Source organism: Dendrobates tinctorius, unplaced genomic scaffold (assembly GCF_039654945.1).
Source record: "Dendrobates tinctorius isolate UK_male_01 unplaced genomic scaffold, ASM3965494v1 ptg000388l, whole genome shotgun sequence".
Lineage (NCBI taxonomy): Eukaryota > Metazoa > Chordata > Amphibia > Anura > Dendrobatidae > Dendrobates > Dendrobates tinctorius.
The window spans coordinates 2831641-2856720 of NW_027362054.1; the positions used below are offsets into that span (position 1 = coordinate 2831641).

Genomic DNA, 25080 nt, shown 5'->3' on the forward strand with positions numbered 1-25080 from the left:
AGGCACTAACAAGATTACGCAGGGGTTATCCAGTAGTCGGCAGCCCCTTTTAAATTCGCCCAGCAATAGGAGGAGCCCTTTAATGATGTATATGTAAAAAGTTTAAAAACAGTATTTCAGCGGTATTTGGCATCATTATAATTAACAAAAAAAAAGCTAAAATAGAAAATATTGTACTGCCCAAAAAAACACCACATGAAAAGCAAAAAGGACAGCAGAACAGGGTATTTCTTTATATTAAGTCACACACGACATGCGTGGGCTCTGCAGTTTCTTTTTATTCTGTTTATTAATTTCACAATAAAAAAAATATTCATTTGCAGTCATGGGCGAAAGTTTTGGAACCCTTTAAATTGTTCCAGAAAATTAAGTATTTCTCACAAAAAATTATTGCAAAACGTTTATTTCTTATGTGTATCAGAACAAAAATCACCCATTTCCTATAACCATCAACAACCTTCTTACACCTCTCAACTCGAATTTTTTGCAAACTGCTCCAGGTCTCTCATATTTGAAGGGTGCCTTCTCCCAACAGCAATTTTAAGATCTCTCCAGAGATTTTCAATGGGATTTAGATCTGGACTCATTGCTGGCCACTTCAGAACTTTCCAGCACTTTGTTTCCATCCATTTCTGGATGCTTCTTTAAGTATGTTTGGGGCATTGTCCTGCTGGAAGACCGATGACCTAGGCATTACAATTCAATGCAAAATCCTTTGGTAATCTTCAGATTTCATGATGTCTTGCACACAATCAATGCACCCAGTGATTTGAATCTCCATCATTTTTGACTGTAGGTACGGTGTTCTTTCTATTTTGGGTAAACAGTAGAATGATGTGCATTACCAAAAAGCTCTATCTTGGTCTCATCGGTCCACAAGATGATTTCAAAGATGGATTTTGGCTTACTCACATACATTCTGGAAAACTGGCTCATCCAGAGTCTCTTATTGTTCCATTTCATTCAAATATTGACACTGATAGTTCGCGCTGACACAGATGCAAGAAGAGCCTTAAGGCCAGCTTGAATTTGTTTTGGAACTTAATTATCATTCTTTGTTGCAATCTTTCATCAATTTTTCTCTGCAGTCCACATCCAGGGCGATTAGCTGCAGTTCAATGGGTTGTCTTAAGTCCTAAGACAGTTCTCTTCTCTTCTTTCTGTTCTCCATGCTTAGTGTGACACACACAGACAAACAATGAAAAGACAGTCAACTTTTTTTATTCGGATTCAGGTGCGATTTTCATATTGCCCACACGCGTCACGTGTTAATAGCCACATGTGAGTTTGAAAGAGCATTGGATACTTGAAACAAAGTTGTTTACCCACAATTTTGAAGAGGTGCCAACAAAGTTGTACAGCCAATTTTTGGGGTTTTGTGTGAAATTATGTCTAATTCTCCTTTTTTCTCTTTTTATTTGTGCTGTTCAAATACACAAAGGAAATAAACATGTGTAGAACAAAACGTGTAATTGCAAAAAATTTTTGGGCGAAACATTTCATTTTCTGGAATAATTTCAAGGATGCCAACACTTTCGGGCATGACTGTATATGGCATATTGAGGTCTTTTTGATTTTCTTGTGGAATTGTTTCTTGGGCATTTGTCTTCCTAATCCTGAATACTAAAGAATGGTGCTGTCATGATCCTCCTTGGAAAATGCCCACAGCAGCCAGTTAGTCCCATACCTTACAGTGAATACCAGCCTTTCTGGAGCTGTGAACACTGAAGTTTTTATGAGCGATTGACTGTAAAACTTGAAAAGCCTGTGTGAAGGAAGCAGATTGGTCAGCTGATCAGTGTGCCAACCTCAGTAAAGATATAAATCACTGGAATAGGAGTGGTGAAGAATTAAGAGTGGCAGGTGACCATGCGCAATGCTACCCCCCCATTCAAAGTCTGTAGGACTGATGGAGCCCGCCGAGTACCACATTTGGTTGCTTCCAACAGATTTATTGACAATGAATGTAACAGCTGTACGCATGCGCTACATTTGCCCCATGTAAACTCCTCCTCACTGCAATGTTGGGTCTTTAGGTGCCTGATTTAGTGGTTGAGTAGGTCCCAGCAGTGCTGTAAGGACTGGGAAATGGCTGAGAAATATTAAAAAGTGCCATAATTAGTGTGTAATAGCAATGGTGCAACGCATTAAAAACTATAGCAGATGAGCCAAATGTATCAAGATTTACCATAATGTGATAGAAAATCCAACATGAGGCTATTTCCCTCAATCCTGAAACAGCAGAAGTCCTATGAGAAGACCAGAGATAGGACAGGTTGTTCTCTAGAAAAAGAAAACAGCAGAGAGGAAAGAGAATTCTTGGAGTGCCAACCATTTCTGAATTACATCTCCCATGATGCTGTGCTAACTGCCAGGGGCGAAAAATTTCCCATCCTGGGTCCACAGAAACAAACTCTTTCGGCTTTAAAGAAAAGTAGAAAGATACGAGGGGCGATTTTGGTATCGGACACTCCTGTCATTACAATAATCCCTATTATTCCATCTGAAAACATTTTGCAGACAGAAAAAGGTCACTTGGAAAAATCTGTTTTAAATCTATGATGTAAAGATGAATCACCTTAACACTAAATCCCCATCACGTTGTTTGCTTCACAGAGAGTTACGCGTCGCACAAACCATGAGTGCACGCTGTTTTTTCTTTTCGCAGAATTATGACAAAATATTTTAAAAATTGGGTTTTTAAATCAACAATTTAGCCGAAACTAAGTTCTAGGAGAAGCGTCAGCACCGATTATATAAAACTCTTCATTTTATTGAAAAGTTTCAATGCAAATACGATGCTATTGGAATGTCATCAGCTGGACGGGCTCCCGGTGATGTAACTGACAGGAGGAGTGGATATTGCACAATGACCTCATTGGGAACTGCTCCAGTCATTAGAAATAAGGGTGGTGAGACGAGAGCACAATGTGCTTAAATAACCTCTTATTTCATTACAGCAGGTGTCTAGAAATTAAAACGCACAACCTACATGCACTGCACAGTTCATATAGAGAAAACTTTCCCACTGGCTCAATACAGTTGCAAAGGAAATAATACTATGGCTTTTGCGGTCAGTTTTTACCACCCGAGCACATGGGATTCGTTTTGCTTTATTGCACTACACTTCAAAACACAGAAAAGAATCCAGCTCTTGTGTGTATCCCATATAAATGAAGCACACGAGCAGCGGAGACCGATTTCAGCACCACCCTGAAGATCTATGCAGATCTAGACCACAGTATACCGTAGCAATGAGATACGTACCGAGAAAAACGTATGGCCTTGGAATATATGCAACGTTAATAAATTACTGTAGAGTAAAACGAGGCCGTCATTTATAGGACCCAAACATCACGTACCTTTGAGTTAAAAAAAAAAAAAGTCTGTAAAAGTTCACTTGTTCAGTGTACCAATTTTTCTTGTATGAAGCACTGAAGACAACCTGCCTTAAAAACAATCACAGTAAGCCAAATACATCTTTCCATCTTCAGCACAGGGAGCTTCCACAGAACATACAGACACAAAACATCACAGCTCCCAAATCCGTTCCTTACCAACCCTGTCTACAAGGGGAACACTGCTATGGCAGAGGATGCCAAATCTCACAAGTCCTCCCCCACCCAAATCTCCAAAAGGACAAATAAAGAGCGAGTAACAGCAGCTGGATGAGTCAGAAGAAACACGGCACCCAATAAAAACATCCCAAACCAAAACAGCAAAGTAAGCTAGTGTGGAACCAGGAGAAGCAGGTGGGATAGGGTGGTCTGTGTCGGAAGCCAACCCCAACCTGCCCTGGCACAAGAGGGAATTTTGGATGGAGGGGAATGGGGAAGAAAAGTCAGGCGCACGCTGGGGAGGCAGAGGTAGGGCCACAAATCATTACTTCTTGTTCTTCAGTTGGTTGGCTAGCCAGTCCAGGCCCTCGTAGAGACCATCTCCACTGGTGGCACAGGTGGACTGGATGTACCAGTTGCGATGACGAAGAGAATGAAGGCCCAGTTTGTCTGTGATTTCAGCAGCATTCATGGCATTGGGGAGGTCCTGTAATGAGATTATTAGGAAGGGATTTTGATAAGGAACATATAATGGAAAGAAATAGACATAAAAGACGTCTCATATAGAGAATTGCCACACATGAAACCAACCTGTTTATTTGCAAAAACAAGCAGTACAGCATCCCGAAGCTCATCTTCTGCTAGCATCCTCATTAACTCTTCACGCGCCTCATTAACTCGCTCTCGGTCATTACTATCAACCACAAATATTAACCCTGAAAAAAAAAATAGGATGGTAAACAGATAGATAAATTGTTCTAATTCAGGTCAGATAAAGGGCTGTGCAATTTTATATATATTGTGGCACTACTGAGTAGGTGCACAAAAAGAAGGTTCCCACACCAGAATAAGTAATTGAAAACATTTTTGGCACTCAGCTTTTGCGATATGTGAAGGATTTTATTTGCAGTCACAAGTATTAGACGTTTCGGCTATGACAATAAGCCATCATCAGTACACAAGACTGCTCATGTTCAAAGAATCATTGAATATTTGAATGAAGCACCACTCATAAGAAAAATATGGGCCAAAATGTCCACAAAAGATCTGGAGATCTGGGCAGAAAATTAGAAGGATGGACATCAGTATAATATCCTCAGTATATGTGTATTATAAAGTGGAATTCCTTGAAAGGTCAATCTCACACATGGGATTAATATATTTATATTAGCTATTGGAAGGTGACAGCTTTGGTAGTGTGTGGATAGCGGTTGTTGGTGGGTGGTGGCGCTGTGTGGCCAGGAGGAACGCGGTATCCACCGCTAGTGCCGCAGGTGATAAAGGGCTGTGGTCATCTGGGACAGTTAATGTACAGACGTGGTCAAAATTGTTGGTAACCCTCGCTTAATGACCAAAAAACCCACAATGGTGACAGAAATAACTTGAATCTGACAAAAGTAATAATAAATCAAAAATCTATGAAACTGAACAAACGAAAGTCAGACATTGCTTTTCAACCATGCTTCCACAGAATTTTTTTTAAAAATAAAAATTATGAAATAAGCCTAGACAGAAATGATGGTACCCCTGAAAATAATGTGACAAAATGGACATGTTTTTTCAAGGGATGTTCACTAATTAGCATCACAGGTGTCTACAATCTTGGAATCAGTGAGTGGGCCTGTATAGAGGGCTACAGATACTCACTGTGCTGTTTGGTGACATGGTGTGTATCACACTCAACATGAACCAGAGGAAGCGAAGGAAAGAGTTGTCTCAGGAGATTAGAAAGAAAATTATAGACAAACATGTTAAAAGGTAAAAGTAATAATTCCATCTCCAAGCAGCTTGATGTTCCTGTGACTATAGTTGCACATATTATTCAGAAATTTAAGCTCCATGGGACTGTAGCCAGCCTCCCTGGATGTGGCCGCAGGAGGAAAATTGATGACAAATCAAAGAGATGGATAATACGAATGGTAACAAAGGGGTCCAGAAAAACTTCTATACAGATTAAAGGTGAACTTCAAGCTCAAGGAACATGAGTGTCAGATCGCACCATCCGTCGTTGTATGAGCCAAAGAGGACTTCATGGGAGACGACCAAGGAGGACAACATTGTTGAAAAAAAAATCATAAAAAATCCAGACTGGAATTTGCCAAACTATATGTTGACAAGCCACAAAGCATTTGGGAGAACGTCCTATGGATAGATGAGACACAAATGGAACTTTTTGGCAAGGCACATCAGCTTTATGTTCACAGATGGAAAAATGAAGCATAGCAAGAAAAGAACACTGTGCCCACTGTGAAACATGAAGGAGGCTCTGTTATGTTCTGGGGCTGCTTTGCTGCATCTGGCACAGGGTGTCTAGAATCTGTGCAGGGTACAATGAAATCTCAAGACTATCAAGGGATTCTAGACATAAATGTGCTGCCCAGTGTCAGAAAGCTTGGTCTCAGTTGCCGATCATGGGTCTTGCAAGATAATGGCCCAAACACACAGTTAAAAACACACTTGAATGGACTATTCTGAAGAGGCCTTCTATGAGCCCTAACCTAAATCCTATTGAGCATCTTTTGAAAGAGCTGAACCAGGCCGTCTGGAAAAGGCAACCTTCAAACATGAGACAACTGGAGCAGTTTGCTTTTGAGGAGTGGGCTAAAATACCTGTCGAGAGGTGCAGAAGTCTCATTGACAGTTACAGGAATCGTTTGATTGCAGTGATTGCCTCAAAAAATTGTTCAACAAAATATTAAGTTAAGGGTACCATCATTTCTGTCCAGGCCTATTTCAAGAGTTTTATTTTTTTTAATTCTGTGGAAGCATGATTAAAAAGCAACGTCTGACTTTCATTTGTTCATTTTCATAGATTTTGGATTTATTATTACTTTCATCAGGTTCAAGTTATTTCTGTCACCATTTTGAGTTTTTCTGTCATTAAACGAGGGGTACCAACAATTTTGGCCACGTGTGTATATGTGAAGGATCTGCCGTAAATCACTCCTTGCAGTGCACCAAGGACTGAAAGCCAGTGACAGTGGGGAGGAAATAAGTTAAGTTTCTCCTGGTAGCTGCACTTTTAGTAAGGTGACCAGGCAGCATTGTAACACTATTTCTATCCACAGACATACAAAGCCTTGTTTTTTTGCTTGACGAGTTATACTTTTGAATCACACCATTCCTTTCCACATTATGTACTGGAAAATTGGAAAATTGTGAGAAATTGTGAAAAAAAAGCAACATAATTCTGACATTGTTTTTTGGAATTGTTTTTACGGTGTACATTTTGGAGGTAAAAACGGGTTAAACGGATTGCCCTAACGTGATGTGCACCTAGCCTTAATCACCTGGGAGCACTAGTGCTTTAATCACATATTATAAACTTGGACTAAGAGATGCAGGATCTAAAGAAAAACAAAATATCTAATCACAGCTAACTACTTCTGCACAGAACAATTGTGAACATTAAGTCCAAATAGCAGTCACAATAATGAAATAAATACCCATATAGACCATACTTACCCTTACCTGTGCAACACCAGACTGGCAGCCATATTTATGTGCTGACCCCCATACCCTATACTTGAGTCTCTTTGAACTACTCATCTTGTCTTTATACTTTTAATATTTATTACAGCTTTTGTGTTTGATGACGATTTAATAAAATTATATACATTTTTTACTAATGGACTATTTTGGCTCCTTGTTCTCTGTATTATATCCTACGTTTTGGAGGGTCTAGCTGACCAATTAATGTTGGCCTACTAGGCAATTAGGTCTCCCCCCCCTCCTGATTATATATCTACGATGGTTTCTGTTCTCAATATATTGTTAAACGTTACTAAGTAATTTTGGCGTTCTTTAATTTTTTTCTTCATTTACGGTGTTTACTGATCAAGTCAATTGATTTTATAGATCTGACTTTCCTCAATGCGGTGATACCAATGTGTGTATTTTTTTCATATCTTTATTTTCGATGGGGGAAAAGGGAGGCGATTTCAAATTACCATATATACTCGCGTATAAGCCGAGATTTTCAGCCCATTCTTTTATATTCATGTCTTTAATGAGCGGTATCAGCAGGTTTCGGAGATCGAGGGAGAATGGGGCTGCAGAGACCGCGCCAGGAGTGGGTAAGTATAGCGATATTCACCTGTCCCCATTCCCACGCTGGTCACCTCTGGCTGTCGCATCCTCTGTCTGTTGTTCAGGTCAGAGGGCACAGTGACGTTGTTAGTGCGCGCCGTGCCCTCTGCTGCCTGAACGTCACTGGCAGACAGCGGTGAGCAGCGTGGGAGCGTGGACAGGTGAATATCTCAGGTGCCAGGTCCTGAGCCAGTAGCGACGGCGAGGTGATGTATGTAATTTTTTTTATTTGCAGCAGCATATGGGTGCCTATTCTGTGGAGCATTTTATGGGGGCCTATTCTGTAGAGCATCTTATGGGGGGCCTATTCTGTGGAGCATCTTATGGGGGCTTATTCTGTGGAGCATCTTATAGGGGCCTATTCTGTGCAGCATCTTATGGGGGCCTATTCTGTGCAGCATCTTATTGGGGCCTATTCTGTGGAGCATTTTATGGGGGCCTATTCTGTGGAGCATCTTATGGGGGCCTATTCTGTGGAGCATCTTATGGGGCCTATTCTGTGGAGCATCTTATGGGGGGCCTATTCTGTGGAGCATTTTATGGGGGGCCTATTCTGTGGAGCATTTTATGGGGACCTATTCTGTGGAGCATCTTATGGGGGCCTATTCTGTGGAGCATCTTATGGGGGGCCTATTCTGTGGAGCATCTTATGGGGGGCCTATTCTGTGGAGCATCTTATGGGGGGCATCTTATGGGGGGCCTATTCTGTGGAGCATCTTATGGGGGGCCTATTCTGTGGAGCATCTTATGGGGGGCCTATTCTGTGGAGCATCTTATGGGGGTCAATTCTGTGTAGCATCTTATGGGGGCATATTCTGTGGAGCAACTTATAGGGGCATATTCTGTGGAGCATCTTATGGGGGCATAATCTATGGAGCATCGTATGGGGCATACTATATGGAGCATCTTATGGGGGCATAATCTATGGAGCATCTTATGGGGCAGCGTATTCTATGGAGCATCTTATGGGGCCATTATTAACCTTTATAGAGAATTATATGGGGGTGTATTTTGTATGGAGCATCTTATGGGGCCATCATGAACTGTATGGAGCATTATATGGGGCTCCTGATTCAATATGGATATTCACAAACATTTAACCTACTGATGTCTCAATTAATTTTACTTTTATTGGCATCTAATCTTATTTTTGAAATTTACCAGTAGCTTCTGCATTTTCCACCCTTGGCTCATTCGCGAGTCAATAAGTTTTCCCAGTTTTTTTGTCGCAAAATTAGGGGGGGGTCGGCTTATACAAGGATCGGCTTATACACAAGTATATACGGTATGTTTTTTTGTTTTTTTATTATTTAACTTTACTATTCTTGTTAGCCTCCTTAGAGGACTTGAAGCTGCGATCATCTGATCGCTGGTGCTACATATAGCAGAAATCACAGTCTCCTTTGAAGACCGACCATCAGCTGACCACTAGCGGTCATTACAACCCGTCTGAGACAACCTGTCCACACCAATGGGCCAAGGAGAATGACGCACACGCATGTCGGTGCGTGATAAATGCCACTGTCAAGAGTTTGACAGTGGCATTTAACAGGCTAACAAAAGAGCACTGCTACACCCCCGATTGTCAGTGGAGGTCCTGGCTGTAATACAGAGTTAGTCATTACCTTCCAGGTATGGGGTGGGCTCGCTGCTCAGTACATCTCCGGCGGATGTCATGAAGGAGTTAACATTGCAACTCTGCTCAATCAGACTGGCTGTTAAGTATAAGCTCAAGTTCCCCAAGAAGTAAGTGCAGAGAGAGGATTTCCATTACAACCAAAAGATACTAAACCAAATGCAATTTACACATTTATAGCAGATGAGCCAGAACGAGAGAATATTTAACTGAAGAAGTCAGCTAAAATTTAAGTTAAAAAAATAAATGTATAAACATAAGTTATTGAAAACCATTTTCTGATTGTCATTCAAACCTGATGGCCATGTTAGAAGGTAAATGACATGTTTTGCTGTTTGTATGTAGTCATGTGTACAAATCAGTTATCTTGACTTTTTTTTGGAGATCTATTTTTACAAATTGCTTACAAAATATACTTGGCCTATATATAGATGATAAAAAAATAATATTTTTAAATCCTATCAGTAATGATGGGAGGGTCCCAAACAATACTTAATTTCTAAGTCCAAAACCCAAGGATCATCATCGCTGTTATCTTGTTCAGCCCAACAATTAATGCACATCACACATGTAAAAAATATAAGACATCTCACCCTGAGTATTCTGGAAGTAATGTCTCCACAGTGGTCGGATCTTGTCTTGGCCACCAACGTCCCAAACTGTGAAGCTGATGTTCTTGTATTCTACTGTTTCTACATTGAAGCCTGAGGGGGAGAAAGCAGTACAAGTATTTGAGAGAGATTGTTGAGGTATAGGAAAGTGGAAGAAGTAGATAGACAACAAAAACATTTATATCCTTCTGAACTCTCTATTTGAGAACATGACTACCAGGACTAGTGTTAAGTGAAGCCATTGGGGTTGGCCACTGTGGTGTCATGGAGTGGGATGGTTGTAGGACTCCACCTGTTCACTAGAAAACATGGTGTCAAAAAATGAATGGATCAGTGTAAAAGAAGGTGTAGATTACCACTGCACGAAAGTATTACTGCAAAATATGCCAGAATACTGGCATTCATTGTAACTGAAAACTACACTAGCTCATAGATGCTTTGGATTCCATTTTCTGGCACAGGGGCAGCTGAAGATGAACTATATTTATTAAAGAGGCATGTAGCTTTTAACAAATTTGGTGCACATTAGTCAAGCATGCAAATTCAAGCGTGGTATACAAGGCTCAAGTTTTGATAACTGACATAATATACTCTATATACAGCTAGTGAAATAAGCAGAGCACGTCACCAATTTTCTAAGTAAATATATTTCTAAAGATGTTATTAACAATAAATTCTCAACAGATGTAACAACTCATCTAATCCACACAGGTAAAGAAATCATACCATAGCTGTTCATAAATTAAGCTGTGTGTAATAACAAATTACCCTGAGAAAAAGTATTGAACACATGAAGATAGAGGTGCAAAAATCCATGGAAAGTCATGACACCTGCTGAAATCTACAAGCAATATAAAGGATTCCTGCCACTTAGTGAAAATTAATAGCAGCTTGTTCAACCGATGGTCTATAGAATGGTGTCTCATTGCCAAGGTACTACACAAGAAACAGCTCATGATGCGTAAAACCAGCGAGTCGTCTCAAAACCCCCACTACTTTATTGTTGCCAAACATGCATATACGGTACATACATATATAAATACATACATTTTATAGATCTATTGTTTTTTTTGGATCATAAGGGGATGGGGGTGCGTCTTGGCAGCGCATGCACAAATTGAGATGTCAGGAGCCGGGATGTTGGGAGCATCGGTACTTCAGAAGTAGTGCGACATCATACGCTGTCTGCTTCAACACGCAGTTTCTCTAAGGGTCTGTGAACACGTTGCGGATTCTGCTGCGGATTCGCAGCAAATTTTGCTGCGTTGTACAGTACCACTCTATTCTATGTAAATCCAAAAATGCTGTGCACATGCTGCGGATTTTTCCACGCAGATTTGCTGTGGTTTTGAATCCGCAGCATGTCAATTCTTTGTGCGGATTCTGCAGCGTTTTTACACCTCTTCCATTGTAGGAATCCGCAGGTGTAAAAATGAAGGTGAAATCTGCACAAAATCCGCAGTAAATCTGCACTAAATCCGCAGGTTTTTATCCGCATGGAAAAATCTGCAGTAGAATCCGCAACGTGTGCACATACCCTTAGTTTCAGGTGAGTCACCGGTCAGGACTCCCTCAATACTTCACCGCGCATCTGTGACTAATGCTCCTAACACAGCTGATTCGGGACTGTACACCAATGCAGTGAGTTATATCATGGACATTTTTCTTAGATCATTGTTCTTGTGCCTGAAATTTTGCTATTTGCTTACCATCATTTTGATGGATAAAAGAATAGTTGTTTAGTGTGCGCAATGTGACCAGTGCATCGACACACCCCGGTGATATTGCTTTCATACGTACCAAACAGGCTACGTTTTCATAACGCATTATCACTATGTAAATTATATACTTTATTCCAATCTTTTATAAACTGGTTGGTTTAGTTGTTGATATTTGCGGCAGTCCTAGGAGAGTGGTTTCTTTCATTTGGGCTGTATGTGTTATTTAAGGTAAGCTGCAAGCGGTGGTTAACTGAATGAATGCCCGTAACTGATTAACACTACCTCACTTTTACCTGTACTTTTAAATATTGGTTGCGTGTTAATTCAGCATCCACATGAGCAGTCCTTGGGGTCGCTAGGTATATTTCTTTCAGCGCAGTGGTTTTTGTTCATTATTTGCCTACCTTTGGAGTGAGTGCTGATGTTACAACATTATTTTGATAGGGAATATATAGGTTTATATTATAGCTTTCTTATGTATAATTTTGGCAGTTTATCAAAACTGGAGGAGTTTTGTATGCCACACTTGAATCTACACGCTGGAGAACAAGGTGAACCTGTAATATTTATTACTAAGCGCCACAAAATCTAGTAAGCAAGTATTACAGGTTCTTAGTGCCACCTTCACCACAGATAGTTCTTCCATCCACAAAATGTCACAATATCACATCGCCAACACATTTGGTAAAATAAACATAAAGTAGGCAACACTTTTACTATAGAAGTAACAAGATAGGGGGCTGCAGCTTTCAAATATTTTAGGTCCCAAGGAAACAGAACTTTATCTCTTGCTTGATTATGGTAATTTCTTTAATGATTTTATTTTGTCCAGTTTCAGCCAAGTAAATCTGAAGCCCTGTATAACAGAGATCCACAATATAGCTGTATCATAGCTAATAATATTTATTTTTAGATAGCACTAACATATTCTGCAGCGCTTTACAGTTTGCACATATTGTGATCCCCATCGAGGACAGTGATGACAATCTAAATTCCCTATCAGTCTGTCTTTAGAATGTGGGAGGAAATCGGAGAACCCGGAGGAAACCCACGCAAACATGGGGAGAACATACAAACTCCTTGCAGATGTTGATGTTGTCCTTGGTGGGATCAGATTGCATCAGCTTTACATTTGGTTTTGGAGATCTAATATACAGTGGGGAAAAAAAGTATTTAGTCAGTCAGCAATAGTGCAAGTTCCACCACTTAAAAAGATGAGAGGCGTCTGTAATTTACATCATAGGTAGACCTCAACTATGGGAGACAAACTGAGAAGAAAAAATCCAGAAAATCACATTGTCTGTTTTGTTTTCATTTTATTTGCATATTATGGTGGAAAATAAGTATTTGGTCAGAAACAAAATTTCATCTCAATACTTTGTGATATATCCTTTGTTGGCAATGACAGAGGTCAAACGTTTTCTGTAAGTCTTCACAAGGTTGCCACACACTGTTGTTGGTATGTTGGCCCATTCCTCCATGCAGATCTCCTCTAGAGCAGTGATGTTTTTGGCTTTTCGCTTGGCAACACGGACTTTCAACTCCCTCCAAAGGTTTTCTATAGGGTTGAGATCTGGAGACTGGCTAGGCCACTCCAGGACCTTGAAATGCTTCTTACGAAGCCACTCCTTCGTTGCCCTGGCGGTGTGCTTTGGATCATTGTCATGTTGAAAGATCCAGCTACGTTTCATCTTCAATGCCCTTGCTGATGGAAGGAGGTTTGCACTCAAAATCTCACGATACATGGCCCCATTCATTCTTTCATGTACCCGGATCAGTCGTCCTGGCCTTTTTGCAGAGAAACAGCCCCAAAGCATGATGTTTCCACCACCATGCTTTACAGTAGGTATGGTGTTTGATGGATGCAACTCAGTATTCTTTTTCCTCCAAACACGACAAGTTGTGTTTCTACCAAACAGTTCCAGTTTGGTTTCATCAGACCATAGGACATTCTCCCAAAACTCCTCTGGATCATCCAAATGCTCTCTAGCAAACTTCAGACGGGCCCGGACATGTACAGGCTTAAGCAGTGGGACACGTCTGGCACTGCAGGATCTGAGTCCATGGTGGCGTAGTGTGTTACTTATGGTAGGCCTTGTTACATTGGTCCCAGCTCTCTGCAGTTCATTCACTAGGTCCCCCCGCGTGGTTCTGGGATTTTTGCTCACGTTCTTGTGATCAATCTGACCCCACGGGGTGGGATTTTGCGTGGAGCACCAGATCGAGGGAGATTATCAGTGGTCTTGTATGTCTTCCATTTTCTAATTATTGCTCTCACAGTTGATTTCTTCACTCCAAGCTGGTTGGCTATTGCAGATTCAGTCTTCCCAGCCTGGTGCAGGGCTACAATTTTGTTTCTGGTGTCCTTTGACAGCTCTTTGGTCTTCACCATAGTGGAGTTTGGAGTCAGACTGTTTGAGGGTGTGCACAGGTGTCTTTTTATACTGATAACAAGTTTAAACAGGTGCCATTACTACAGGTAATGAGTGGAGGAAAGAGGAGACTCTTAAAGAAGAAGTTACAGGTCTGTGAGAGCCAGAAATCTTGATTGCTTGTTTCTGACCAAATACTTATTTTCCACCATAATATGCAAATAAAATGAAAAAAAAAACAGACAATGTGATTTTCTGGATTTTTTCTTCTCAGTTTGTCTCCCATAGTTGAGGTCTACCTATGATGTAAATTACAGATGCCTCTCATCTTTTTAAGTGGTGGAACTTGCACTATTGCTGACTGACTAAATACTTTTTTTCCCCACTGTATAAAGCTCAATGTGTGTGTATGTATGTATGTATGTATGTATGTATGTATGTATGTATGTCTGAGATTGGCATCCGCACCATCGCAGCTACAGCCACAAAGTTTTGCACAGTCACACCTCTGGAACCCGAGAGCGTCATAGGCTATGTTGTGAGGCAAAATTTTAACCCCGAGTGTTCCAATTCACCAAATAATTTTGCCCCTATCTACATAATGGGAAAAAAGTGAAAGGAAAAGTGTTGGAGGCAAATTGACAGCTGCCAGATGTGAACAAGGGGGACTTAAAGAATGAGAGCGATGGCGCCAAAGAGTATATACCGTACAGTTACTAAGGAGGGGCCCTGACATGGGATACTCACCACACACGGGGATATGAACACACACACAAAATGTGCCACACACTACCACGTGCTTCAACACATATACCACCCTCAGCACACATTTCACCACACATACACCAACCTCGCCACATAAAAGTCAAAACACAAAAGTCGCCACTCAAAACTCACCACGCTGTCCCAGACCTGTTTAACCCCTTCATGACCAAGCCTATTTTGACCTTAATGACCAGTGTCCCTTTATGAGGTAATAACACTGGAACGCTACAACGCATCCTAGCGATTCTGAGATTGTTTTTTCGTGACATATTGGGCTTCATGATAGTGGTAAATTTAGGTCGATAATTTTTGCGTTTATTTGTGAAAAAAACGGAAATTTGGCGAAAATTTCGCAATTTTCAAATTTTTATTCTGTCAAACCAGAGAGTTATGTGACACAAAATAGTTACTAAATAACATTTCCCACATGTCTACTTTACATCAGCACAATCTTGGAAGCAAAATTTTTTTTTCGTTAGGAAGTTATAAGGGTTAAAAGTTGACCAGCGATTTCTCATTTTTACAACAAAATTTACAAAACCATTTTTTTTAGGGACCATCTCACATTTGAAGTCACTTTGAGGGGTCTATATGGCAGAAAATACCCAAAAGTGACACCATTCTAAAAACTGCACCCCTCAAGCTACTCAAAGCTACATTCAAGAAGATTATTAACCCTTCAGGTGCTTCACAGGGACTAACGCAATGTGGAAGGAAAAAATGGACATTTTAATTTTTCCAACAAAATTTTTTTTTTAGCATCAATTTTTTCATTTCCGCATGGGCAACAGGATAAAATGGATCCTAAAATTTGTTGGGCAATTTCTCCTGAGTACACTGATACCTCATATGTGGTCATAAACCACTGTTTGGGCTCATGGCAGGGCGTGGAAGGGAAGGAGCACCATTTGACTTTTCGAATGGAAAACTAGCTCCAATTGTTAGCGGTTGCCATGTCGCATTTGGACAGCCCCTGTGAGCCTAAATATTGGAGCTCCCCCACAAGTGACCTCATTTTGGAAACTAGACCCCCCAAGGAACTTATCTAGATGCATAGTTAGCACTTTGAATCCCTCAGGTGCTTCACAAATTAATCCGTAAAAAAAAAGCACTTTTTTTTTCAAAAAAATTTTCTTTTAGCCTCAATTTCTTCATTTTCACATGGGTAACAGGATAAAATGGATCTTACCTCATATGTGGTGATAAACCACTTTTTGGGCTCACGGCAGGGCCCAGAAGGGAAGGAGCTCCATTTGACTTTTGAATGGAAAATTAGCTCCAATCGTTAGGGGACACCATGTCGTGTTTGGAGAGCCCCTGTGTGCCTAAACAATGGACTACCCCCACAAGTGACCCCATTTTGGAAACTAGACCACCCAAGGAACTTATCTAGATGTGTGGTGAGCACTTTGAACCCCCAAGAGCTTCACAGAAGTTTATAACGCCGAGCCGTGAAAATAAAAAATCATTTTTTTTTCCTCAAAAAATTAATTTTTTAGCCCGCAATTTTTTATTTTCGCAAGGGTAACAGGAGAAATTGGACCCTAAAAATTGTTGTCCAGTTTGTCATGAGTATGCTGGTACCCCATATGTGGGGAGGAATCACTGTATGGGCACACGTCGGGGCTCGTAAGGGAAGTAGTGACGTTTTGAAATATCAAATTGATGGAATGGTCTGTGGGCGTCATGTTACGTTTGCAGAGCCCCTGATGTGTCTAAACAGTAGAAACCCCCCACAAGTGACCCCATTTTGGAAACTAGACCCCCCAAGGAACTTATCTAGATGTGTCGTGAGCACTTTGAACCCCCAAGTGCTTCACAGAAGTTTATAACGTAGAGCCATAAAAATAAAAAATCATATTTCTTTCACAAAAATGACCTTTATGCCCCAATTTTTTTATTTTACCAAGGGTATCAAGAGGAAATGGACCCCAAAAGTTCAATTTGTCCTGAGTATGCTGATACCCCATATGTGGGAGTAAACCTCTGTTTGGGTGCACGGTAGAGCTCAGAAGGGAAAGAGCACTGTTTGACTTTTTCAACGCAGAATTGGCTGGAATTGAGATCGGACACCATGTTACGTTTGGAGAGCCCCTGATGTGCCTAAATAGTGGAAACCTTCCACAAGTGACACCATTTTGGAAACTAGACCCCCTAAGGAACTTATCTAGATGTGTGGTGAGCTCTTTGAACCCCAAAGTGCTTCACAGAAGTTTATGATGCAGAGCCGTGAAAATACAAAATCATTTTTTTCCCTCAAAAAACGATTTTTTAGCCCACCATATTTTATTTTCACCAATGTAACAGGAGAAATTGGACCCCAAAAGTTGTTGTCCAGTTTGTCCTGAGCACGCTGGTACCCCATATGTGGGGGGGAACCACTGTTTGGGCACACGTCGGGGCTCGGAAGGGAAGTAGTGACGTTTTGAAATGCCAACTTGATGGAACGGTCTGCGGGCGTCATGTTACATTTGCAGAGCCTCTGATGTGCCTAAAAAGTGGAAACCCCCCACAAATGACACCATTTTGAAAACAAGACCCCCTAAGGAACTTATCTAGATATGTGGTGAGCTCTTTGAACTCCAAAAGTGCTTCACAGAAGTTTATAACGCAGAGCAGTGAAAATAAAAAATCATTTTTTTTCCTCAAAAAGTTATTTTTTAGCCCACAATATTTTATTTTCACAAATGTAATAGGAGAAACCAGACCCCAAAAGTTGTTGTCCAGTTTGTCCTGAGTACGCTGGTACCCCATATGTGGGGGTAAACCTCGGTTTGGGTACACGGTAGAGCTCGGAAGGGAAAGAGCGCAGTTTGACTTTTTCAACGCAGAATTGGCTGGAGTTAAGATTGGACACCATGTTGCGTTTGCAGAGCCCCTGATGTGCCTAAACAGTGGAAACCCCCCACAAGTGACACCATTTTGGAAGCTAGACCCCCTAAGGAACTTATCTAGATGTGTGGTGAGCTCTTTGAACCACCAAGTGCTTCACAGAAGTTTATAACGTAGAGCCATGAAAATAAAAAAATCTTATTTTTTCCACAAATATTTTTTAGACTCCAATTTTTTATTTTCCCAAGGGTATCCGGAGAAATTAGACCCCCAAAGTTGTTGTGCAATTTTTCCTGAGTATGCTGATACCCCATATGTTGGGGTAAACCATTGTTTGGATACATGTCGGGGCTCGGAAGGGAGGGAGCACTGTTTGACTTTTTGGATGCAAAATTGGCTGGAATCAATGGTGGTGCCATGTCGCGTTTGGAGACCCCCTTGGGTGCCTAAATAGTGGAAACCCTCTCAATTCTAACTCAACCCTAACCCCAACACACCCCTAACCCTAATCCCAACCCTAACCCCAACAACACCCCAACCCTAATCCTAACCGTAACCCTAACCACAAGCCTAACCCTAATCCCAACCCCAACACACCCCTAACCCTAATCTTAACCATAATTCCAATCCTAACCCTAATTCCAACCCTAAGGCCTGTTTCACATATCAGTTTTTCACAATCAGTCAAGATCCGCCGAGTTCACAAAACAACGGATCCGCCATTTTTTTTGGATGATCCATTTTTTTCCCCATTGACTTTCATTATGGGCGGGTCTTGACTGATGATCGTCCGTTGTATCCGTATTTGTGCGGATCCGCGAGAATTTTGGCGTCCGCCGAGATCACCGAACGGAGCCTGTAACTTTTTTTGGTTCACGGATCCGCATTTTCCCTTTTTAACCCTGAATCTTCTCTGGCTGCTGGAAGAAATCTCTCTCTCTCCTTACCTGCCTCCAGCCACAATCTTGCATCATCGCGCGATCTCCTCCCTCTCCCTCATGGCATCACGCGATCTCCACTCACCGTAGATGCCCGCTCTCTTACGGATACCACTTCATCCGCTGGTATTAATTTTGGATTTTTTTTTTCTTTTTCCCAAACGCGGTTCCTTTAAATTTTTAACATCGGCGGATCCGTACATCCGCCGATCCGCTGTCCCCCATTTCTGTCAGTCCGCCTGCGGATCCATTTTCTGCTATTTTGGCAGATGTAGACTGACAGAAAAAACTGATGTGTGAAACAGGCCTAACCCTAATCCTAAACCTAATTGCAACCCTGACCCTAATTCTAACCCTAATTGCAACCCTGACCCTAACCCTAATTGCAACCCTAACCCTAACTGCAACCCTAACCCTAATTGCAACCCTAACCTTAATTCTAACCCTAACCCTAATTCTAACCCTAAAGGAAAAATAAAAATATATATTCTTTATTTTGTGTCCCTAGCTAAGGGGGGGTGATAAAGGGGGGGCTTTATTTACTTTTTTTTGTATTTTGATCACTGTGATAGTTTATCACAGTGATCAAAGTGTACCTGTAAAAAGAATGAACCGGCAGATTCACGAGCACACTGCGCATGCGCCCGCCATTTTGTAAGATGGCGGCGCCCATGGAGAGAAGATGGCGGGACATCGGGAGGCACCGGGACTCATGAGGTACCGGGGGGGGGCTATAGGGGGCGATCGGTAGGCAGGGGGAAGCGGATTGGGAGCAGATTGTTGCAGCGGCTGCCGATTGCCGCCGTCAGAAGGTGGCGGCGGCACATCGCCGCTGCCAGCCGGGTGGGGGGGGGGGTCGGATCACGATCTCCAGCCATATCCGATGCTATTGCAGCATCGGCCATGGCTGGATAGTAATATTTCATCAAATTTCATTGATGAAATATTACTATCGCTCTGATTGGCTGTTAAAAGTGAAACAGCCAATCAGAGCGATCGTAGGCACGTGGGGGCGAAGCCACCCCACGTGTGGTAAAGTACAAAGCCCCCTGTATCTGCGGGTCGGGTGACCTTTTAGTGACCCCGGACACCCGACCCACAGGAGGGGGCTTTAAACTCATGATGCCACATAGGCGTCACTGGTCATAATGGCACACGTATTCATGACGCCTATGTGGCGTCATTGGTCGGGAAGTGGTTAAAGAAAAAGGGAAGATTTTGGATTCTTAACATAAAATCTCTTTCTCAGAGCCTTCATTGGGGGACACGGGAAACGATGGGTGTATGCTGCTGCCACTAGGAGGCTGCCACTATGCAAATAAAAAAAAGTTAGCACCTCCTCAGTAGTGTACATCCTACTGACAGGGGCCAAGCCGGTCAGTTAGTTTCAAAGCAGTAGGAGAAGCAACCTAAAAAGAAACAGACTGGTCCAACAAAATCATTAGAAAAAAGGGCGGGTGCTGTGTCCCTCAATGAAGTCTCCGAGAAAGATTTTATGTGTTGTAAGCCGCACCACGAAGTCTGTCCTGAAGTATGTCCTGCCCTATCATCTCTCCGGAAGGCAGAACAGCCAGCTTGGGATCAGAAGGAGACTAAACTCTACTCTATGTCGTGCCCCTTTATTCAAAGTCTTGAGCCTGTGTTTTGTTGCCTACTTCTTTGTCCATTGACCACAGCAGACACTGCTGGAAGATACAGTCTTTACTCAGCTGGAAGTCAGACTCAAACACTGCAGTAGTGAAGGGGTAATAATCTTATAATAATAATCTTTATTTTTATATAGCGCTAACATATTCCGCAGCGCTTTACAGTTTGCACACAGGTAGGAGAAGCTCACCTCTGCCTAGAGCAGTGTAATGTCAGCATTAGAAGAGGGGCTGCGGGGAGATGCAGGACGAGTGTCTGTGTTACTTGGAGAAAGCACCACCTCCCGGGTCAAGGTGCCGGCAGATGGTAACCATAGGGAGGAAGAGGAGGGTCTTCAAACTAAAAATGGGTGCACAGCTTCCACGCCACTGAAGGAGGACGTGCCTACAACGGGAGGGAGAAAAGCCCACTTGAAAAAAGTAGAGGAGGGGGCGGAGCTAACGGCTGGGTCTAGGCCGCACAGAACCTGGGGCCTAAATTAGAAAAAGAGGTCAGCGAGGCACGCGAGGAGGCATTCCAACCAACAACCTTTTCACACGGCTCGGGCTTCAATAGTGCTGTCTTGCTGCGGTCCCCTAGGACTTCGGACACTAAGGTCCAACGAGAAAATGTGGGTGGTTTTGGTTGCCCAATTTCAGCTTGCCCACGGCCTCGGCCTCAGCCTGCGCCTTCACCACAACGTCCATTATAAATGGACTAGAATATTATACATGTTCACTACAAATGGCTGATTTGGGAGGCAACTTGTACGTGATACATGTGCTGGAAAACCAAACTTTTACCTATCTGAACTGTAGGTAAAAATGTTTTTTGTCTTCTCAGATTTGTGTCAATAAGTACGTTAAACAGCAAAAAAAATACAATATGTGGGCCTAAAATGGCAAAATTTTTGGCAGATAAATGAGGCCTGTTAGGGAGATACCACACCGACAAACGTGTGGCCTGTATTTTTTTTAATTTTCAGCTAAATAGTACTGTATATACTGTAAGTACAGTGACACAGCAGGGGTCCCCAACCACCGGTCCGCGACCCAGGATCGGGCCGTTCGGATTTCTTCTGCCGGTCCGCGGAGCTTCCGCAGACCAGCAGTAAACACTGACAGTGTGCTCTGCGGCGGCTCAGAGCACACTGCAGATGCCTGCCCTGGCTGTTCGTCATCACCGGGTGAGTTGCGCGTAGAGGCACACAGCGCTCATCACGTGAACACTACAACGGATGTGTGGCTGTATGCAGGCGGGAACACGCAGACATTGGCCCGACTGAAGCAGCAGGGAAAGAGCGGAAGAGATATACTGTATATGTATGTTTGTATCTGTGTATGTGTGTTTATGTATCTGTGCATGTATGTGGATATATGTGTGTGTATGTGTGTTTATCTGTGTGTATCTGTGCAAGTATGTGTATGTATGTGTGTGTATGTATGTGTGTATCTGTGTGCATACTGAATGTGTGTATCTGTGTGTATGTGTTTATATGTGTATGTATCTGTGCATGTGTGTGTGTATGTATGTATCTGTGTGTATGTGTGTTTATCTGTGTGTGTGTATCTGTGCGTGTATGTGTGTATCTGTATGTATGTATGTGTGTGTATCTGTGTATGTGTGCATATATGGGTGTATCTATGTATGCGTGTGCATGTGTGCGTGTGTGTATCTGTGTATGTATCTGTGCATGTATGCGTGTATCTATGTGTGCATCTGTGCATGTATGTGTGTATGTATCTATGTGTGCATCTGTGCATGTATGTGTGCATGTATGTGTGTGTGTGTGTGTGTGTGTGTGTGTGTGTGTGTGTGTATGTGTATCTGTGTGCATATATATATATATATATATATATATATATATATATATACATACATACATACACACAGTGGGGCAAAAAAGTATTTAGTCAGTCAGCAATAGTGCAAGTTCCACCACTTAAAAAGATGAGAGGCGTCTGTAATTTACATCATAGGTAGACCTCAACTATGGGAGACAAACTGAGAAAAAAAAATCCAGAAAATCACATTGTCTGTTTTTTTTTTCATTTATTTGCATATTATGGTGGAAAATAAGTATTTGGTCAGAAACAAAATTTCATCTCAATACTTTGTGATATATCCTTTGTTGGCAATGACAGAGGTCAAACGTTTTCTGTAAGTCTTCACAAGGTTGCCACACACTGTTGTTGGTATGTTGGCCCATTCCTCCATGCAGATCTCCTCTAGAGCAGTGATGTTTTTGGCTTTTCGCTTGCCAACACGGACTTTCAACTCCCTCCAAAGGTTTTCTATAGGGTTGAGATCTGGAGACTGGCTAGGCCACTCCAGGACCTTGAAATGCTTCTTATGAAGCCACTCCTTCGTTGCCCTGGCGGTGTGCTTTGGATCATTGTCATGTTGAAAGACCCAGCCACGTTTCATCTTCAATGCCCTTGCTGATGGAAGGAGGTTTGCACTCAAAATCTCACGATACATGGCCCCATTCATTCTTTCATGTACCCGGATCAGTCGTCCTGGCCCCTTTGCAGAGAAACAGCCCCAAAGCATGATGTTTCCACCACCATGCTTTACAGTAGGTATGGTGTTTGATGGATGCAACTCCGTATTCTTTTTCCTCCAAACACGACAAGTTGTGTTTCTACCAAACAGTTCCAGTTTGGTTTCATCAGACCATAGGACATTCTCCCAAAACTCCTCTGGATCATCCAAATGCTCTCTAGCAAACTTCAGACGGGCCCGGACATGTACAGGCTTAAGCAGTGGGACACGTCTGGCACTGCAGGATCTGAGTCCATGGTGGCGTAGTGTGTTACTTATGGTAGGCCTTGTTACATTGGTCCCAGCTCTCTGCAGTTCATTCACTAGGTCCCCCCGCGTGGTTCTGGGATTTTTGCTCACCGTTCTTGTGATCATTCTGACCCCACGGGGTGGGATTTTGCGTGGAGCACCAGATCGAGGGACATTATCAGTGGTCTTGTATGTCTTCCATTTTCTAATTATTGCTCCCACAGTTGATTTCTTCACTCCAAGCTGGTTGGCTATTGCAGATTCAGTCTTCCCAGCCTGGTGCAGGGCTACAATTTTGTTTCTGGTGTCCTTTGACAGCTCTTTGGTCTTCACCATAGTGGAGTTTGGAGTCAGACCGTTTGAGGGTGTGCACAGGTGTCTTTTTATACTGATAACACGTTTAAACAGGTGCCATTACTACAGGTAATGAGTGGAGGAAAGAGGAGACTCTTAAAGAAGAAGTTACAGGTCTGTGAGAGCCAGAAATCTTGATTGCTTGTTTCTGACCAAATACTTATTTTCCACCATAATATGCAAATAAAATGAAAAAAAAACAGACAATGTGATTTTCTGGATTTTTTTTTCTCAGTTTGTCTCCCATAGTTGAGGTCTACCTATGATGTAAATTACAGACGCCTCTCATCTTTTTAAGTGGTGGAACTTGCACTATTGCTGACTGACTAAATACTTTTTTGCCCCACTGTATATTTATTTTTTTTTATGTCCCCCGCCCCACCTCCACCCCGCTGGGCCATGGAAGAATGGTCTTGCTGGAAGCCGGTCCCTGGTGCAAAAAAGGTTGGGGACCACTGACACACAGGAAAAAAATGGAAAACCTGCCTAAACTGGCCAAACTTTGAGGATGCACAGATATGAGCTGTCACGGAGATACCACACCAACAAATGTGTGGCTTGTATTTTTTTATTTTTTGGCTAAATAGTGCTGTATATAAGTACAGTCACACACAGGATTAAAACGGAAAACCGGCCTAATCTGGCCAAACTAGGAGCACGCTCAGATATGAGCTGGCACGGAGATACCACACCGACAAATGTGTGGCCTCTATTTTTTTTATTTTTTGGCTAAATAGTGCTGTGTATAAGTACAGTGACAGACAGCAAAAAAAAAATGAATTTAGGGCTAAAAAGAACAAACCTTTTAGCAAATGAATGGATGAGGCGTGTCACAGAAATACCGCACTGTAAAATATGTGGCCTTTCTTTTGGGGGTTCAGCAAAATAGTGTCAAGAAATTGTGTATGAATCTCAAAAAAAAAAAATCTACTCAACCGTACCACATAAAAATTAAATATTTCTCTGTGCACTCAAAAGTAATTTTTGGGACCCCCTTAAAATTGCAGGAGTTTCACGCTGTGCTAGGAAAAGGATCTGGCTGTATTGTTCACTGTCAAAAAGCAAATTGAGAACAAAAAAGGGTTCTGGATGGCTTTGCAATAAAAAAAAGCTCTACTAATAATCCTGGCCAAAAAATTTTTCAAAACCAATTACACCTGGGGCTAGGTATATACGGACAATATATGCTACTAGCTGAAGAGCCCGGCGCTGCCCGGGCATAGTAACTAACTGTGGTTAGTTATAGCAAATTATAATTATCCTCCATCCCATAGTCCCGTGCCCATATACCCATCATACATATCCTCCATCCCATAGTCGAGTGCCCATATACCTATCACACATCCTCCATCCCATAGTTCCATGCCCATCACACATCCTCCATCCCATAGTCCCATGCCCATATACCCATCATACATATTCGCCATCCCATAGTCGAGTGCCCATATACCCATCACACATCCTCCATCCCATAGTCCCATGCACATATACCCATCACACACCCTCCATCCCATAGTCGAGTGCCCATATACCCATCACACATATCCTCCATCCCATAGTCCCGTGCCCATATACCCATCATACATATCCACGATCCCATAGGCCCGAGCCCATATACCCATCATACATATCCTCCATCCCATAGTCGAGTGCCCATATACCCATCACACATCCTCCATCCCATAGTCCCATGCCCATATACTCATCACACATATTCTCCATCCCATAGTCCCATGCCCATATACCCATCATACATATTCGCCATCCCATAGTCGAGTGCCCATAT

General features: G+C 42.2%; 1 protein-coding gene across 1 annotated transcript in view; it reads right to left on the reverse strand.

Moving 5' to 3' along the window:
* Positions 1–260: 260 nt before the first annotated feature.
* Positions 261–25080, reverse strand: part of ARF3 (ARF GTPase 3) — an 84259-nt gene continuing 59439 nt past the window's right edge. The window contains exons 3-5 of the mRNA XM_073563403.1: positions 9876–9986; positions 4149–4273; positions 261–4044 (exon numbers count right to left, since the gene is read on the reverse strand). Coding sequence (XP_073419504.1) covers positions 3883–4044; positions 4149–4273; positions 9876–9986 — 398 coding nt within the window. The 3' untranslated portion in view covers positions 261–3882. The remainder of the gene's footprint in view (positions 4045–4148; positions 4274–9875; positions 9987–25080) is intronic.